Raw genomic sequence first — 19,943 nt, 5'->3', positions numbered from 1 at the left:
GAAAGGTTTGCATTAATGATAATTTGTTATTGTCGTGAAAGGAAAAAATTTATGATAAATTATTACATTTAAAAAAATATAAATGGTTTATCCTATTGGAGATGATAGGATAAGATAGTTTAAATTGAATAGGAAATTGAATAATTTAAATGAATATATAAGTTAAAAAATATAATTCTGAAGCATAAATATATTTGATCTGATATTTTTATGTATTAAAACTAAATTCAGAAATAAACGTGAAGAAGATGGATCGGAAGATGTACAGAATTTAAAAATTTTCTTAAATTTATATTCTTAAGAAAATTTAAAATATTTTATCAAAAACTCTTTCATTTAATATAATTACTATAATCTAAAATATAAAAAAAAAATGCTGAAATGAATGTGTTGTGAAGCAAAGAAGACATATCTTATAACTGAAAAGAAACGAAAATCTTATAACTGAAGAACATATGATATGCCTATGACTTTGTCTTTTTCTTTTTTTTTTTTCTTCCTCGATTGTTCTTGTCTTTTGTGTTAGTAAAAATTGAACTGGTAATATGTATCCACGTAAAGGGTTTGGTTAATTTGATTAATATTGATTGTTAAATTTAAAAAAGATTTTATGATATTTCTTTACTATTACATATTTGAAAACGTGCTTTAAAAAGAAAGAAGAGAAAAATAAAATAAAGGTTGAAAAAATTGTGAAGAAGAAGAAAAGACACACCACAAGGATGCGGCGGTGCTGCTGAATACTCAATCCTACTGCAGACCTAAAAAGCTGTGCAACGTCAATAAATTTTTACAACGGTCATAATGCAACGTTAGAATTTTGCAACGGTCATAATCCAACGTTTAGAATTTTGTAACGGTCGTTTCTTTGCATTATAAATATAACATCCATTTCATTCTCACAAAACAAATATTCTCAATCTCTATTTTCTCTCTTGATTTCCTACCTTCTATCTTATCTTCTAAATCTGATATATTCAGTATATCCTCAGTAATTTTTCAACACTTCTTTCGTCTTCTCGTTCCTTCCTATCAAAAAAGTTCTTTTATTTATCCTGTTTTTGGGATTATTATTTTGGAAGAAGGTGATGAAAATGGATGCAGCTGAACCCTTCAACGTTCCTGTCAATCCCGAAGCTCTGGGAATTCCTGTGAGTAATTTTTTTTTGCCATAACTTATTTTCTTAAAATAAATGGATGACACCTATTTTATGTTTGGTTTCCGTTCTCTGGAGATGTTAGATGTTTCTCTTCCTCAATTTCTGTCATTGAACCTTTTACAGTGTTTTGTTTTGTTAAATTTCCTTTTTTTTTTCAATGAAGCCGTCTTCTACGTCCTGGGTACTTCCAGAAATTATTCTTTAGTAAAGTTTCTCTCGATATACTAATACTATATAGAGGTTATATCCTACAAAGGATCTATGATATCTGTTCAGCCATAGTGAATAACGTGATTGATTATAAAACTTGGAACCATATTTTTTATATAATTACTTGTGTCTTATGTCATACTTTTATTTGGGATCAGGAGTACTTTGATATCATAGATACACCAATGGATTTTGGAACTATATGCAGCAATCTTGAAAAAAATGAAAAGTATATGAATTCAGAGGATGTATATAAGGATGTTCAATGCTTCCCTTTTACTGTGCTAGGATGGAAGATATAAAGCATTTAGCAATGTAACTCTTGTATCTGCGTTCTCTGGATCTGTTTTGCATGAAGTATGTCTGGAAATTTGTCATTCTTTGGTTTTTAATATTTTTGTTATTCAATGTTTTTTAGAGGAATCTTCTGCTAGAGTAGGCTTAGTTTATGTGTAGTTTTTCATCTCTGGCTCTGTTTTAGTCTGTGTCCCTCTACTTTTATATTTTGGTTTTCTGTGGACAACGTTAAAAGTTTTAGTTAAGAAGTTTGCCTTTCTGAGATTTCACTCTAAAAAGTTTAGCTCGAAAAATTACCTAGTTTTGTTGTAAAATCTAGCTAGACCCTTTGTATTGTTTAAAAAATCTATTGTTATGATATTGGAGACAATCTGGGAAGCTCCCTCCAAAGCAAGCATTTATTTTATTGTAACATATCTTAACCCTATCCCATGAATGAAGAACGTTACTTTTGCATGCATTACTTCTTACAACAGATGGTTTTCATTTCATGTAAAATACTTTTGCATTCCACACTGTCTGGTGATGGAAAAGTAGGGAAAAGTAGCCAATTGAAGAAGAAAACAAAAAAGCGTCATGGGTGTGTATTCCAAAAATGCAAAATAATTCTATTTATTATATGATGTTATAATTTCTTACGTGATAATTGTTCTTTCAAGTAGCCCCTGAAATTGATAATGTTGATTTTATTAAGTGAACAATATAAGTTTACAAGTAGATTTTAATTGTAGCCCCTGAAATTTTATACTTTGTAATTGTGTATCTTTTTTAAAGGTGCGTTATAAATCTTCAGTAAGATAGATAAGTTTTGTAAAATGTATGTTTTGTTTATTTGTAAATTTAAGTGTTCAATAATGAGGAGTTAGGGACATAGAATTCCTTTTATCAATGTGAGAATTGTTGATGGATAGTGGTTCATTGAAATCATATGCATGCTTACACTTGTTATTTTGCAGAACGGGAGGAAAATGCTCGTATATGGCTAGAGGCAGCTTTGGATCTGGTGGTGATAAGCATGCTAACGAGTTTAAGCACGAGGTATTTTATGGCTTGTGGCAAACACTTTATCTTTTGGATGTAACATCTGATTCCCAGACATAAAATGAGGGTCATAGTACAAGTATTAAATGTATTTTTAAGGAATCGGCACAATAGCCCTGGAGGAGATGTAAGTATGGGCACTGAGAGGTAACGAAGATGGAATTTAGTGAGAAGCACAGGAGCATTGATGTTGAGGAAGATATTGAAGCACAGGAGTGCTGGATATTTAGGCTGGGTCATTGAAGTTCTAGCCAGGTAGATACTCTTTCTGAGTTGGCAAAACAAAGACCTTGGTTCTAGACAAAACACTAGCAGACTTTTACATATGGTGGATGCACTTGAGAGTTCAGAGTCAAGGTCTTGAGAGTTCAGAGTCAAGGTGGAAACAGTGTGTTGTAAAGCATATTTTGAAGCATACTTCAGGTTGAATGGAACATCAGAAGCATTGTAAGAATGATTATTGCTTAACAAATAAGTTTTTCTGCCACTTATATATTTGCAGGAGACTCAGAATACAGGGACAAATAAAAGCTCACACTGAAGCTGACATTATTATAGTATATTGATAATTTGCAACTTATGGGAAGCTTGTATAACCAATGTTCATATCTTTTTGGTGAGGATGTGTTGACATTTTCACTCTCCTGGAAGTAAGTGATTGTTGATGTGTTATGGATTCAGGGATGGGATTCAGTGAAAAAGCACTCTAACAGATAAAAAAAAGAACACATCCACGGTTTTCAACATTATAAACAACGCTCCTCGTCAATATTATCAAACTCCAGAATTTACTAAAACTCGTCAAATTCAAATAAATTCGACTCGTAAAAAATAAATGTTCTCGTATAATTTTGTTCATATAATAAATAAATGTTGTAAAATAGTTGTTTTTGTTTAATTTTTCTTCCTTTCAAATTTACAGAATATCAAGTTTGTAAAATGTTCTAAACAATTTTACCTTTTCACGGTCAATTTTACCTACATTACGCCAGAATACGAATTTATTTTAACGTAACCATGCTCATAAAATCATTAAATATAATTGCTGTTTGATTTTTTATATATATTACAACATTTCTTCCCGGGTTCAAATACACAAGATTTGATATGTGTTTGATTTTGATAGAAATACGATAAGTTTCAGGGTGACTCAGAATACATATAAAAAAATATTGACTAAAACAAATTTTTTCGATATTTAAATGATCATTTCTAAGATATATATATATTTTCGTTTTTTTAATTATTTTTCGATATTTAAATGATCATTTTTATAAATTATTTTCGTTTTTTTAATTCATCAATACAAATTTGTCTTCTAAAAATTATACAAAACACTACAAATATTATGTTACTTTTTCCATATTAAAATATTTATTTCTTTATTTAAAAATATTTATTTCTTAATTTAAAAATATTTAAAACAAAAATAAACTTAGAATTTGGTTTTTAGTCTATATATATTTAGGGTTAAATATTATTGATTATTAAATTTAGGGTTAAAATATGTGTTTTTAGTGTATATATATTTTGGACCGATTTTAGTTTTAGTCTATTTTTAAATTATGGTACAATTTAGTCCTTTAACTTTAGAAAATTATGGTTTTAATCTTTTTTACCAATTTTTTTTAACTTTATTTGTTGTTTGAAGCACGTTTCACGTTTGGGTGTTACTCCCTGCACCTCCCCAATTGCTTCCTCCACCTCCCCTTTTCTTTCTTACCCTTCGTTATATTTTCTTATTCCTGTTTTATCCCGTAAAAAATTATTTTTAAAGTTAAAATTTTATAAAAAAAAACCTTCTTCTTCTACGGATATCATCGTCCGCTTAAGATATAAACGATTGTGAACTTCCCATTTAAGTCCGCTTAAGATATAAACGATTGTGAACTTCCCATTTAAGTTGAAAACGGATTTCAACCTCCGTTACTCAGGAATCTCAATGGTGTCTCCGAACATGAAAATGGAATTAGGCACACACTTGACCGTCACCCAATTGTCCTTATAGAAAAAGTTGCAGACCCGGCACCATGTTGTGAAGGAGGAAGGTGTATGAGCTTCAACTCTGTAGACAAATTGGATAGTAGTTGATCTTCAACGGAAGCAAAAGCTCTTCCATTTCACCCACACTTTGCTTCAAATCCATTTCACTCACATGTTTTTGGAACACTTGTCTCCGAAGTTTCCACTAAATAACTATCCAAATCTCAAAGGAATATTTTTTCTTGTTTCTTATTTATCCAAAAATATCAACACAAAATCAAGCACAATGACACAGTCATAGTCGGTCCACCCACAGCAAAAATAGAAAAAGAACACCGAACCCAGATAATATTTTGAGTAAAGACCTTTAGGTCAAAATCGAGAATTCCCCCAAACTCAATTCACCAAAGAATCACCGGAAAATCAAATACTCCTCGCTGGAAAAACAGAACCTTTCAAACTGCTATGCTACCAAAAAGAAAAACTTGGGAGATCGGACCGAGAGTTTTCTCCAACGAGAGAAAAAAAAAATTGAGTGAGTGAGAATTGGAATTTAGGATTTCAATGACTTTTGCTTTTTGGCGAGGAGTGTCTTTTGCAGTGCTGATTGAAAAGCTTGGGAAGGTGGGGTGGGGGAGGTGGGCTGTAAGTAGGGAGAAAGAGGTAGGGTTGAGAGATAAAAGTTAAAAAGGGTAAAAAAGGAAAAGAAAAGGGTTATTTTTGTAATAAGAAAAAAATGAAAAAATTTGGGGAGGTAGAAGAAGAAAATGGGGAGGTGGAGTACCCCTCTTCACGTTTCTTAGTTAACATTGAAGTAAAAATGTGTCGTGTAAACAATCCAAATGTTTTCTAAAGTTAAAAAAAATTGAAACAACAAATAAAGTTTAAAAAAATTGCTAAAAAAAATCAGAATTTTCTAAAATTAAAGGACTAAATTGTACCATAATTTAAAAATGAACTAAAACCAAAATGGCCCCAAAGTATAGGAAGTAAAAATATATTTAACCTTTAAATTTAAAACGTGCTTTGATAGAAGAAAACTTTATTATACTGTTAAGTTTTGAGGCCCGTAAAAAATTGGGCTTGGATAGAAGAAGAAGGCCCAAAAAGAAGGAAGCAGAATGAAGAGCCGTAAGGTATTTTAATTTTGATTTATTTAACAGAGAGAAAGATTTGTGGAAGAAAGAAGAGAAATCAAAGGTTGAAGAAGAAAGAAAAGATTGTTTTGTGCATAACAATAAAATAAAGGTCGAAAAAATTGTCAAGAAGAAGAGACAGACCACAAAGATGGAAGTGGTGGTGCTGAATACTCAATCCTGCTGCAGAGCCCCACAATTTCCTTCGTCTTCTCGTTCCTTCGCATCAAAAAAGGTTCTTTTTTTAATTTTATCTTGTTTTTGGAATTATTATTTTTTAATAACCCTCTTATTTTCTAATCTCATCTTGCAATTTTTCCTTCGCAGGGAACCACGTTTTTCGGTGGCCATGCTTCTTTCAGGAGGAAGGCCAACGTTTTGCGTTCTTCTGTTCGGATTCATTTATCGTGCTCTACACGTAGCCTTGGTTAGTTTCTTTGAAATCTTCTCTTTTTCTGTATCCTTCTTTCAATTTAATTTGTCAGATTCAAAGCTCTATTACCTGGATGGATTACAATGGTTGTCTTTTTAAATTTCAACATAATACCCAAACGTTGCTCTATGCAAACGTATTTTTAATCTTATTAAGTTGAAAATGTAATCTATTTTGAAAACATGAAAATACAAACTATTTTCTTGCTTCCTTCAATTTCAAATTCAGTTTCAGATTCTTTGTTTGTATGACAATTGGGGATCCGAATCTCATGTTAATTTTATGCTCCTGCAGCAGTAAAGTGTGTTGCTACTCCGAATCCAGCAGTGGAACTGCCATTAACTGCTGAAAATGTAGAAAGTGTATTGGATGAAATTCGACCTTATCTCATTGCAGATGGTGGAAATGTGGCTTTACATGAAATTGATGGCAATGTTGTGCGGTTGAAGCTACAGGGAGCATGTGGTTCGTGTCCAAGCTCTGTTACAACAATGAAATTGGGCATTGAGCGTCGACTGATGGAGAAGATCCCTGAAATAGTGGCGGTTGAACCGATAGCTAATGAAGAAACTGGTCTTGAACTAAATGAAGAAAACATAGAGAAGGTTAGTTCTGTGTTCTATCAAGATGATATATATACTTCGCTGGTTCTTCTGGATTATTCATATCTGGTATAAACTTTTTGTTGTTTTGTTGAGAAAACTTGTAGAATGTTTTTTTCTCTCTGAAATGGTATCGCACAAGTACAGTTGTTCACATGCACCAAGGGACTTGAGAGGGAAACAGTATATCATAGAGGATATGAATATGCAAATAGTGATTGAGTGGGACTTAAATGTATATCTTTTTTATGTTTCTTGGGATTTCTTTGAAACAATCTAGCGGATATACGAATATATGTGACTAAAAATAATTGAATAATAATATTGGTAACTTTTATATATTATATTGTAATCAAGTTAGTTGATGGAAGTCATCTGTGGAATTCAAACAATTTGGGAAAAAGTTACACATTTTTCGTGAAGAATGCTTTAGTTATTTGAGGGTAAGTTTAATATCATACAAAGGTGGATTAGATAGAAAGTAAACCACTCTCGTTATCCCATTAATATGATACAAAATCAATTGCACGTTGAAGTCTTTACCTCATATGTTGCTCAATTCTGAACACTGTCTATTTGATGGAAAGAAATTTCTGTTTAACTACTAACTGTTAAAATGAGGTTTAGGCCTCAATATCAAGCTCTGCATTTCAGTATAAGAAAGATGCTTTATCCTGCTTGACTGTTAAACTGTATATGTTGTTTTTGATATGTTATATGCATAGGATTGTGTTTATTGAGACTGATCTAAGATCATAGTATATTTTTGTCAATACGTCGCATTCTTATTTTTCTGATGGTAAGAAATGGGACAAACACTGGACTTCATTCTATCTTTTGAAGTCTTTATATGAAGCAAGAACTGTTCAGTTATTGTATAAATGAATAGTATAATTTCTGTAACATTAGTATGAAGTGAAATGTTAATGTTTTATTAACTGGTTCAGGTTCTTGAGGAAATAAGGCCCTATTTAGTCGGGGCTGCTGATGGAACTCTTGAGTTGGTGGCTATTGATGAGCCAATAGTAAAGATCCGAATCACAGGCCCCGCTGCTAGTGTCATGACTGTGCGTGTAGCTGTTACACAGAAGTTGCGAGAAAAAATACCTGCCATAGCAGCTGTTCAGCTTTTATGATACTTTATTTCGAAACAAGAATAGAACTATCATTGCATTCTTGTAATTTTTCATGTACAACACTAATTGAAATAAAGTGTTACATGTTATGTATAGTATATATGCTGCCAATTGATTCTTTTTATTTTTTTTTGGAAATCGATAGTCACACGCTTTTTTTACAGTGGATGAGGGTTCTACCATTGTAATGAAACTATAGTTTAATTTATTTGTTATGTTTTTGTCTGGACTCCTGTTTTCCATTAACTAGGTTTTCGATCAAACTATTAATTTAATAAGTATGCACGAAATCCCGAATATAGTGTCGCCATTAACGCATCATGAATGCCTTGGTATGGAGATGGTTAATTTTTCCTATTTTGTTGGAAATGAAAGCTATTTTATTAGTTGTATATCATGTTTTCCAATGCTCCAACCTAATTCTCCTTGATTATTGGAGATTTCGTAGGTCTGACCAACTTCAGAGAAACTGAAAGTTGAAAAAGTTTTGTATTGAATAAAAAGGAAAAATGGTTTCCCCTCTAAAAGGAGCCAATGCTAGTAACAATTTTTTTATCCCCTCTAAAAGAACGGTAAGAAGCCTAATTTGGCAATGTGAATATTAAATACAAAAATACAAGCATAATTACTCGAGTACCCAATTACAACGCAATTTTAAACACAATAGCGCAGAGTTAAAGCAATAAGATAAATTTACCAGTAGTCTCTAAAATAAATCCTGATGTTTCATAACACGGAAAATTGCGCTCATTTCTTTCTGGACAATGATATTTTAACATCATTTTTTGACACTATTTTGACACTGCACACGTGTCAAAATGTGATTGAACGATTTCAAATTAAAAAAGTTGAGACAAAGATATATTTGGAAGAGAAAAACCAAAGTTTGTTTTTTAATTTGAAATCATCCAACCACATTTTGACACGTGTGCAGTGTCAAAATAGTGTCAAAAAATGGTGTTAAAATTTTATTTTCCTTTCTTTTGTGGCAAGCCTCACAACACCGTTGAAACTGCTAACTCAGTAATTGCCGTCTTTTACAAAAGTCCACAAACTGTAAACAGTATTACTCGATGTTTTTAACTACAATACAACCAAACAGAATGCCACATTCAATCTCCCTAAAATAGCATCCGCTGAGTGTCTTCGAAAAATTTGGTTTCTCATACCTGACATGTTACATAAAAAATGCAGTTCTATTCTAACCGCAAGCGAGGTTGTGTGGATATGAATTCCTGGAATGATACTTCGGCTAAAGATTTTAGAACGACAAATGTGTGAAAAACAAAAACAATCCAAAAAACCAGAGCAAGAACCTCGCTATTCGGGTGCCCTGCATTTGCCTTGCAGTGCTTTCTATTTAAGAAATGAGGAACAAAATTGTTGAGATGTTGCAGGCTACCATCCTAGATTTTATCCACCAATCACACGCCTGTATATCCGTATTTATACTAATGACAGTAAAGTTTGATCAGTTTATCAGCACCAGCTGTAAATAACCATGGCTGTCTAGGGTGAAATTTACAGTCTAGTATCCCTGCAATGCAGACAACTTCCAAGTAAGATCAAGATGTATTTAGCATATAAGCAATTGTTCTCGAATGCATTGTCAGATAAGAATATAATGGGCAATCATCAACCACATACTTAGGGTTGGTTTATCAAATAACGGCAATCGTGTCAACAAATTACATCTACAAAGACCATATTGCATAAAGATGAAAACCAAGGCCAACAAAATGCTTGGAAGGTTGGACTGATCATTCAGAGACTGTTTATTTTTCCTTTTCGCTGCCTACGCTAATGAATCAATCATCTAGAACCAAAGCAGCTAGTATAACGAGTATCCATTTATCTGTAAACAAGACTATGCCATTATAACATAAAAAGTACTATTTTTTTTTCCTTTCTAGACAAGACTGATTTTATCCTAACATCTAGGCTCCTCTGATCCTACTATCCTAAACTAACTTGATTGTTAAAACACTGGACTCGTTTATTTTTTAAGTTGGTCTAATCTTTCAAAAAAAATTGGATCGCAAATTTATTAACATAAAGGTTTAAACAGCCCAAGACTCACCTCTGCCATTTGAACTGGTATGACCACGAAGAATTTCCAAAGGAACAATAAGGGGATTTTGATTGAGATCAGAATAAACCATTCCATGAAAAACATATGCAGTGCAGTCATCTGAACATGAAGCAAATAAGGGATATGTGCGGTGAAAGATGACATTGTTGATATCTTTTGGGTGACACCTGCAACAATAAAATCATTAAAAATGAGGTTTCTTAACAAATTGTTTCAAATAACTAATAGCTCATTGACCAATACAAAAATAAACCATAGTTTTTTATGTCCTCTACACGCTGTTAGTTTAGTTTTTTCAAATAATGAAATTTTGTACCTATATATGTGAAGTGGCCTTGCTAACACAAAGGGAACTCATCATGTTATAATAAATTTAAAATTTCAAACAATATCCTAATTAAACAGGAAATTGTATTTTAAAAATAATGAATGGGGGAGACTGTTATCATAATATAACATCAACATATTTTGACACATTCACTGACATAACTAATTTTCTAATCAGCTACCACACAAATCGGTAAAGGACATGGGAGGCTTTATAGCCCAATACTATATAATAAGTTGTGCGTTCACAAGCAGAGAACTACTCTTCTGGCACAAAAAAAAAAAGTAACGAGTTTGCATTCCTTAAATTAGCAGACAAAAAAATACTTACTTAAGAATTTTATATGGTTTAGATGAAAGGTCCATGTCAAACCAACACATCTTGCCTTCTTTGCTACCCACAATTAAATTATCACCTGCATGGAATGCATACAGACAAACAATTATGATGAGTAACATTCTGCATTTTATGAGTAGAAGAGGAAGTGATTACAATATAATTCTATGACAACAATAATCATACCTCCGGGATGAACTGCAATAGACGAGGCTTCACGAAGCCCAGTATCAAGCTTTTTTATGAGCTTAGTTTTTAATAAATCATACACACGAACGGTCTTTTTTGTACAAACAAAGAAGATGGAACGGGATGGATGGAAGGTTGACCTAACAGCAAGTCCATGTAATTTGAAAGGAAGTTTTTGCGTAAGCTTCTTGGATAACTGGTGTATCAAAACTGCCCTGGACTCACGTAAAGAAGTTGTCAAGGAAAAAACCAACCAACCCCTTAGTTTAATATATTTATATCCCTCTAAATTTCATATAATTCACGTCAGAAAACAAATCAGCTAAAAATGTGGTAATCAAGAACGAGTTCAATACGATTTGTTTTCAGTAAATTCCATAGGTAAAGAAAACAAATGCTAAACACAGCCATTAATGATGCATGGCATGCAACAAGAGGAATGACAAGACAAATAGCACCTCAAGGCTAAAAGGTTATGTTTATTCTAATTGAAGTTAAAAGCCAGCCATGCCTTGTGTTGTGTTGAACAAAATAAAATTCCCTTGCCATCAAGATATACTGCACTGATATTTTTGCAATGAAAGCACGTGCACATTTATTTGCATACACCCAACAATAACAAAAGTCAATAATATACCAAAAAATATAAAGGAAAAAAATCATAAACAATCACCACTAGAGACATGTAGTGTTTGTAAAGCAATAAAGCAATGAAAAATGAGGTATGCATAAATTGAACAGAAGAAACACTTAAAAAGGATATCTGTTGGCATCACTGTTGAAAAGTAGTCACCTTTCCGGTGCCATTCTACAGCAGTAACTGTCTGCAAAAACAAATCTACAAATGTTTAACTGAACAACTACAGAAATTCAATCAACAAGTGAACCAAAATGGAAATGCAAACAAATGTGAAAATACCTTGAAGTGCCTTAACCTTAAACCCATATGTTTGTCATCTTTAAGCCAGCTTACACTAGGTGCTTTATCACCTGCAAACTCGGGCATGATTAGAAAAAAAAACAAAACCACTTATGGGACATAAAATCTCATAAGCATTCATATAAATGACAAATCAACATTCACCCAAAGTGACCAGTTAGGTTTAAACTTTAAGCCGATCCCCCCTTCCAATAAAAAGTTCAGTTGGGGTTCATAGGCCAACTTGAGAGTTTGGATCTCTTGGAGCCTTCTATTGAATGTTTAGATAAAAACCAAAGTGACAAAAGCACTGACCAGAGTCATCTGATGTTGTTGAAGAGTCAATCCAGAGAAGCTCCTTAATCTGGTTCTGCAATTCTTCATCCCCCAAACCGGTGTTCAGTAGAAGTACATCTTGTCCCCTAAAACCAAAGATTTACCATTGATTTATTTTCACAATCAAACCATACATAAACATTAAGAATTTTATAGAACAAAAGGTATATGACTCTTAATAGCCAATAAAATCAGACTTACGCAGAAACAGCTAGAATATGCATATCAGGCAGAGGATTCCAGGAAACACAGCTGACACCTTCACCAACTTCCCACCGCCTAAGACATCTGCCAGTTTCAACCTCCCAGACGCGGACAGTTCCATCACTTGAACCTGAGCAGATAGCAGAAAAATTAGATACCCATCTCCAACCCTCCTAAATTGAAACAGCAATATATGTCATCAATATTCATACCTGAAGCCATCCATTGCCCTGAAGCTTCAATGGAAATTGATGTAACAGCATCTTCATGGCCTTTATACTCAATATAGCATGTTATGGGATAAGGCTTAAGCTCCTTTCGACTCGGAAGCTTTGGCTTTAAAGATTCAGGATCGATATTAAGCTAGAACACAGAAAGAAAAAAAAAAAAGTGAATAAATTATACCAATTATAGCATACACACACTCGCACCAAAAATCAAATCAGTAAACTAGTTCTCTGACAGATATTTCACTCACGCGCTTTTTCCGAACTCGAGGGCACAAGTACAGATCCAAACAACGTTCAAAGGATTCCTTCATAGCATTCTCATACGAAGGGATGCTCCTCATAGACGTAAACCTGACCAAAGTAACATTTATTAGCCCGACACTTCAGAAAGAAGGGAGTAAAAACGTTTGCCCTGAAACAAAGTACCTTTTTGGAATAAACTTAGGACGGTCTTCCTCAAACATCAGTTGATAAGAATTTATCTCCTCTTGAGTTGGAATGTACTCTAAAGGAGGATTATAAGATTCATCATGGCCTACAAAATGAAATTATATTATCAATCACGAAGATACACCAAAATCAGAAGCAAAAGAAATATTATCTATTAGTAGATTTTGGCTCTCCAAAATGTAAGTCAAGGTTAATACCAGGTAATTTCTGCTTTGGGGCAGGAATGTAAGCCAAATGATTTGATTTTTCTGTCGAACCAGAATCATCTCCCCACAAGAGATATGGACCATCTTCCTCTTTTGGTTTGTCAAAAGTAATTGTTCCCTTGCGAATTGCTCTAACATATTGTACAACCTGTAGGATCACGGAAGTTTAAAAGTGATAAGAAAAATCAATTTGCTTCCGATGTCTTCCTGAACATCTCCACACTAGTAAACAAAGGAATGATTACCTTTTTAGCTTCCCACTTTGAAGGAATAAACCTCCTTTTTGGTTCAGGAGCATTAGACAATGGATGCTTGGCATCTTCCCATTTATACCAGTCAACATAATCCTGAACATTACATAGGAGAGATGAAATTTAGGAAGAAAATTGCGCACACTAATTATATTTAAAATTGTACTCAAAATCCCTAAATATTAAAATAAGATGGAAACTTAACACATACCGGATACGGATCAAAGTCAGAATGTGGTGCCTGATTCTTGAGCAGTCTACGGACAAGTTTGATTTCATCTTTTGTCAGCTCAACTACCTCATCATTGTACTCATCATAGATTTTCCGCCTTCAATGTTTAAGAATGTAGACAGATCAAATACGTTTGTAGAAGGACAGTAATTTTAACAAATATAAAATAATATTCCCCCACAGATGTACGTGCTATACTTATAAAAAGAGAAGAGGAAACCAATAAGAAATAATTTCATAATAGGAATCGTGCAAAAACAAGCTATTTCGCCCATGGTCATAATTATCTTGTAATCCATGGCTGATGGAAAAGTTCAAAACCAAGTGGCTAATATATAAAAGATGAAAAAATTAAACCCAAAAATTTCAGGTTCTTAGACTATATGTCCTGATATTTCCATCAGAACATGTAGGAATCTACCAAAGTTTCCACTATTAGATTTTGGTAGACATATTTAGTGTGCATTTGGTTGAACCCATATTGAATAAATGATTGACTATTTTCCCCAGCTTCCTATAATAGTTCTTCACTGTTATTTATTGAAAATTAACCAATTTACCTTCTTTAATGTATTGTAATCTGTTCTGCTTAGGGGCATGGGGTTTAAAAAATAACAATGCTTCTTCAAATTTTAGGCCTCAACATAATAGAAAGGATACCAAATGTAACATCTCAAAGCAAATATTATATACATCAATGAACATACTCTCTGTGTGTACTGAGTAGATGGATGTAAAGTTGAGTGTTGGTGTTTAGAAGCATTATGAGAAGAAAAGAATACAAAAATGGAAATTGAAATGAAGGAATAAATAGCACAGACGAATGAAACTAACCAACTCTTAGAATCGTCAACGTTTGCAAGAAATGAATCTAACTTGTCTTGTTTTTCCTTTTTCTTGATCTTCTTGCCCTTTATGTCGTATCCAATATGAGGTTCATCCTCATACCACTTCAAAGGTACATCTCCGATGGTGTTTCGAGGAGCCACCTATAAAAGGGACACAAATGGTGTAAGCACAGCTCAGCTTCTTAGAATGAGGCAAAATCCAATATGTGAGCCTGTTTCAGAAGACAATGACAGTGATCACCTCATCCTCGGAGGAGTCACTCTCAGCTCCTTGCTGATGGAGGTCAGAGCTCTCGTTTCCACTGCCTTCCCCATTGACAATGTCCTGCAACGATTTCTTCAACTCATTAATTACGGTAACAAAAACAACAACGCAGCCTTCTCGCTAAACATGATGTGTTATTAAGAACAGAAGGCAGTTTACCTCGTCTATAGAAGATTCAGTTCCTTCGGCTTCTGAATCGCCGGACCTACCATTCTCAGGGGAACCTTCTTCGAACTCTGATTCAGATTGAGAATCCAGGGAGACAGAAGATTCGTCATCGTCTGCAGAAGAGTCCTACAAACAGAACACACAAGTACACTTCTAGCATTAGTATACAGTCACAGTTACAAAAAGTTATATGAAGTCAGAATTCCTTGAGAATAACACCTCGTAGTCAGAATCAGAATCAGAATCGGATACTGATGGCGAAGGAAGCTTCTCAGAAGGAAATGGAGCTTCTTCTTCGTGGACGTCGTTTTTCGCCATCGTCTTCTTCTTCCCCTTCATTTTCAAAGTTAGGGCGGTTAGGGTTTTGTTTGGAGGAGGGAAAGGGTTTTAGGAATCGTTACTCAACCCAGCCGCAATTTGATTTCTCACACCTTTGCTTCTTTGTTAGGCCCAATCTTCATAAAACTCTGCACTTTAGAAAATAAAATTGTACCCAGGCAATATAGGAATCATAGTATAATTTTTTTTAAGCAAATCAAATTATATATCTGCACTTTAAAATGTAAAATATATATATATATATATATATATATATATATATATATAAATCTTGAATTACATAATTTTTTTGATTTAATTTTAATTATTTGTTATAAGGTTTAATATTAACATATTGATAACATTAAGTTTTATGAAATTATATAATTCTTAATTTTTTACATTTTTAATGTATATATTTTATATTCTTATATTTTTTTAATCATATTTTAAATGTATATTGAAATATATAAAGTGCTTTATCTTATATTCTTATTTTACCTTTAAATACGTTTTAAATAAAAGCAATAAATAATTTATTAACATTAATGAATGGTGTCGTTTCCTTTTTTTTTTATACAATTCTTTTTACTTTTATTTTTCAAGTAATTGATTTTTAAATTTAAATAAATAATCCTGATAAAAAAATTATTTACACAATAAAAAACAAAAAAACTACTTACTTTTTAATCATTCTTTTATCAAAAATATTTAAAATTTAGTAATATTTGTATTTTAATCATTATTATAATAATATATTTTTTTATGATAAAAAAAACCATAAACAGGTACACATGTATTTCTAATGTATAAAAGACATACATATTTAATATTTTTGTTAAACTTCTAATTACAATTTAAAATAAAAAATATCTAAATAGTAAAAAGTGACTACTCTTACATTTTTAATAATGTAACTACAATTATTAATATCTTTTTCACATATATATTGATACTTGTCTCATGTTTTGTTTTTCATTCTTAATTTTATCATTTTAAATTTTTAATTATTTTATTGTTTAATAAGTTATTATTGATTAACTTAATTTAAAGTATTAATTATTTTTATACTGAATTTTTATTTTTAATTTTAACTTTTTACGATTTTTAGTTATTATTTTTAGTTATTTAGAAAAAAAAATATATTCTAGTCTTGTGTCTTGAAAATATTATTTAAAAGAAACAATATAGATTTATTAGTAATATAAATTATTTATGCTATCATATAAAAAATTGCTATGTAATAATTTTATTTTACAAAACAAATATTAATAAAAAATTGTATTTATGATTTTTATATTAAATTATTGTATAAATATTAAAGTTTTTTCATGTAAAAATTAAAATAATATTGTGATATAAAAAAAACGTAAATCATATACACATGTAATTTTGTATAAGTGAATATGTTTATTGATTAAACAAGTTATACATATTATACTAATTTATTGAAATACTTATTACACGAGTCTAACAGTGTATATAAAATAAGTATTTGTTTATACTAATTAAAATAATATTGCAAAAATAAAAAATATACGTGCTCCATTCAATAATTAAATGAATATGATAAAAAATATTAATCACATTAATTAGATGATTATAATAAAATTGTTAAGTAAGTTTGGAAATACGATATCCATTAAAAAAATCTTTTCAAACATAAATTATACTAATTTATCAATATACATTAAATAAATAATATCACCGATTAAATAAGTCAAAATAAAACAAGAAGTTGAAAATATAGTTCATCGCTTATTATTACATTAAATAATATTTTAACAACATTTTTTTTATCAATATTAAAATATTAAGAATTCAAGTATTTAAAATAGTCTGGAGAGCCTGTCATTGTAATATTTTAAATATATTATTTTATGTCTAAATAAGTATATTGATTTATTCAGTTCGTTAACCATTTCCTTTTCTTTTATTTTTCATTTCATTTGTGTAATTTATAAAAGTTATTTCATCTTGATATTCCACAAGATAACCAAGTGTTTATGGTTTCTTATCATCACTCAAAATAAGAGTTTGAAAATATATTTGTTCTAACGTTAAGCTTATAATATTGTATTAATATTAATTTAGTTAAGTCATTTTATTATCTCATGTTTATATTAGTATATTAATTTCTATATGTATACACCGTGGCGGAGTTTTTTTAAGCTTTAGGTGGCTTTCGCCCAATTATCTTTTATTTTGAAAAAATTAATATTTAAATAAAGTAAACTTTTTCTTTAATTTAATGTTTTTGGTCCCTTCAAGTATACTTATAAAAGAAAATTTTGTTAACCCAATCATATATATATATATACATATAATTTCAAGTAGTTTTAAATTAACATAATTTTGTACAAAAACGATTGAAAATAAATGGGCTGAATTAAATTTATTAAAGAAGTAACTAAACCTGGATTATACTATTTCATACGTACATTATTGCTTAAAATTTTAATTAATTAATCAAAGAAAATTATTATTTTATTTTATTCTATATAGAATACTCACTCAAAGCGGACATAAGAAGTGACTTACATATCCGTTCCTAACCCATTGAACGAAGTTCAGTCTCCAAGATTTCGAGAAAGAGATTCCTAAAACCCTAATCTTCCAAAACCCTACAATCTCTCATGGCGTCGTCGTTAATTCGCCTCCGCCGAACCCTCAGAGCACTCTCCGGCGTCACCCAGTCCATTTCTGCCACGCATGCGCCGTCGTTTTCCGCCCCTATCAGGTGCGCCGTTTCATGGAATTGCCACTCTCTGAAGGGGGTAGTTCAGTCCCGTTCTTTCAGGGCATCTTCAACTTCTCTCCTCTCCGTTAGATCCTCGCAGAACAACATCCCCGACGAGATAGGTCCCGATACCATTCTCTTCGAGGGCTGCGACTACAACCACTGGCTCTTCGTCATGGACTTCCCCAGAGACAACAAACCCCCTCCTGAAGAAATGGTTCGTGTTTACGAGGAAACTTGTGCCAAAGGCCTCAACATCAGGTTTCTCCCGTCATGTCTTGTACTACTCTTCCTATCACAATGTTTTGGTCATTGTCCTCGTCCTCATAGTCCTGAAACAGGTTATATTGTGAAAAAAATATTGAGGAGGGCCAGTAACACACTCTATTATTAACCTAAATTTATTGATAACTACGAAATCATGAAGTGAAGTTCGTTGATTAAAAATTAGAAGCCATGACATGCTGTGATTTTTCAATTCATTTTTAGTTGAGAGCGTGTTGGATACTGTGTGGATCTGTTCGTCGTGGTCTTTACTTAAATATGTGTTTTTTTAGTTTGGAAGAAGCGAAGAAGAAGATATATGCGTGCAGCACAACAACTTACACAGGCTTTCAGGCAGTCATGACCGAAGAAGAGTCTAAAAAATTTGAAGGTATTTGTTCCTGTTTCCCACTCTCGAATTCCATGTTACTGTCGAGAAGATAGAATTTTATATTTGATTTGTTGCATCTGAACAGGTCTTCCTGGAGTCATCTTTGTGCTACCAGATTCCTATATTGATCCAGTGAACAAGCAGTACGGGGGTATGATTCTTTTTTTCTTTTCAGAAGATCTCTCCATGCTTAAGAAGTTGATTGGATGTCTTCATTTCTTGTTCAATTTCAGTATTAGCTATATCATGTCACTTCAATAGTTTGCTACCCTTTTTGATTGCAACGCATGTTTTCGTGGTTGATGAATAGGAGATCAGTACATTAATGGAACCATTATCCCCCGACCTCCACCAGTACAGTATGGGAGAAATCAGGGAAGACGAGACCGGAATAGGAGTCCTGGTCAGTACAACCGACAAGAGAATCCAGTGCCAAGCTATCAAGGGAATCCCAACTATGCGCCTCCACAAAATTATCCATCACAGCAGTATCCGCCTCGACAGAACTCTGGCCAAGCATCACAAAACTATCCACCCCAACAAAACTTTGGCCAAGCATCACAAAACTATCCGCCCCAACAGAACTTTGGCCAAGCATCACAAAACTATCCACCCCAACAGAACTTTGGCCAAGCATCACAAAACTATCCACCCCAACAGAACTTTGGNTGGCCAAGCATCACAAAACTATCCACCCCAACAGAACTTTGGCCAAGCATCACAAAACTATCCACCCCAACAGAACTTTGGCCAAGCATCACAAAGTTATCCACCCCAACAGAATTATGGCCAAGCATCTCAGAATTATTCACCAGAACAGAAATATGGTCAGACATCACAGAACTATCCTTCTTCCCAACAAAATTATGGCCAAGCATCTCAAAATTATCCACCACAACAGAAATATGGCCAGACATCACAAAACCATCCTCCCCAACAAAATCATGGCCAAGCATCACCCAATTTACCCCCACAGCAGAACTATGGTCGGGCATCACCTGATTTTCCACCCCAACAGAACTATGGTCTGGCATCCCAAAATTATCCCCCCCAACAGACCTTTGATCAAGCACCGCAGAATTATCCACAATATGCTCAGCAGCAGGGCTTTGGACCTCCAGGAGGACAAGGGGAAAGGAGTTATATGCCACAGCAGAACATTGGACGACCGGGACAAG

The 19,943-nt window shown here is 32.6% G+C and overlaps 3 protein-coding genes and 1 long non-coding RNA gene across 5 annotated transcripts; 3 read left to right on the top strand and 1 right to left on the bottom strand.

The window, feature by feature from the left end:
* Positions 1 to 919: 919 nt before the first annotated feature.
* LOC106774609 lies at positions 920 to 3,388 on the top strand. Its single transcript, XR_001376768.2, has 2 exons — positions 920 to 1,151; positions 2,624 to 3,388. It is a non-coding gene; the product is annotated as an uncharacterized LOC106774609 (long non-coding RNA).
* A 2,460-nt stretch (positions 3,389 to 5,848) lies between these two features.
* Positions 5,849 to 8,223, top strand: LOC106775285 (nifU-like protein 2, chloroplastic). 2 transcript variants are annotated; one of them, XM_014662392.2, is made up of 4 exons: positions 5,849 to 6,062; positions 6,155 to 6,254; positions 6,558 to 6,865; positions 7,810 to 8,223. In XM_014662392.2, the coding sequence occupies exons 1-4, from the start codon at positions 5,979 to 5,981 to the stop codon at positions 7,996 to 7,998; spliced, it is 681 nt and encodes a 226-aa protein (XP_014517878.1). In that variant the 5' UTR covers positions 5,849 to 5,978; the 3' UTR covers positions 7,999 to 8,223. The 2 variants fall into 2 exon arrangements, with proteins under 2 accessions (XP_014517878.1, XP_014517877.1); XM_014662391.2 differs by having other exon boundaries at positions 5,850 to 6,062; positions 6,555 to 6,865; positions 7,810 to 8,096.
* Positions 8,224 to 9,004: 781 nt separating this feature from the next.
* On the bottom strand, positions 9,005 to 15,523 carry LOC106776192 (ribosome biogenesis protein BOP1 homolog). The gene is made up of 18 exons (XM_014663567.2): positions 15,272 to 15,523; positions 15,044 to 15,178; positions 14,861 to 14,944; positions 14,606 to 14,760; positions 13,751 to 13,868; positions 13,534 to 13,635; positions 13,280 to 13,436; positions 13,059 to 13,167; positions 12,881 to 12,983; positions 12,615 to 12,765; positions 12,400 to 12,532; positions 12,178 to 12,284; positions 11,863 to 11,933; positions 11,707 to 11,767; positions 10,941 to 11,168; positions 10,749 to 10,833; positions 10,079 to 10,257; positions 9,005 to 9,535 (listed from the first exon to the last, which is right to left on the bottom strand). The coding sequence occupies exons 1-18, from the start codon at positions 15,389 to 15,391 to the stop codon at positions 9,450 to 9,452; spliced, it is 2,184 nt and encodes a 727-aa protein (XP_014519053.1). The 5' UTR covers positions 15,392 to 15,523; the 3' UTR covers positions 9,005 to 9,449.
* A 2,384-nt stretch (positions 15,524 to 17,907) lies between these two features.
* LOC106775004 (multiple organellar RNA editing factor 1, mitochondrial) lies at positions 17,908 to 19,918 on the top strand. The gene is made up of 4 exons (XM_022786705.1): positions 17,908 to 18,371; positions 18,668 to 18,765; positions 18,851 to 18,916; positions 19,076 to 19,918. The coding sequence occupies exons 1-4, from the start codon at positions 18,007 to 18,009 to the stop codon at positions 19,765 to 19,767; spliced, it is 1,221 nt and encodes a 406-aa protein (XP_022642426.1). The 5' UTR covers positions 17,908 to 18,006; the 3' UTR covers positions 19,768 to 19,918.
* Positions 19,919 to 19,943: the final 25 nt, after the last annotated feature.

This window comes from Vigna radiata, chromosome 10, assembly GCF_000741045.1.
Source record: "Vigna radiata var. radiata cultivar VC1973A chromosome 10, Vradiata_ver6, whole genome shotgun sequence".
Taxonomy (NCBI): domain Eukaryota; kingdom Viridiplantae; phylum Streptophyta; class Magnoliopsida; order Fabales; family Fabaceae; genus Vigna; species Vigna radiata.
The sequence above is the reverse complement of the archived record's forward strand: the minus strand, read 5'-3'. Positions and strand labels throughout refer to the sequence as shown.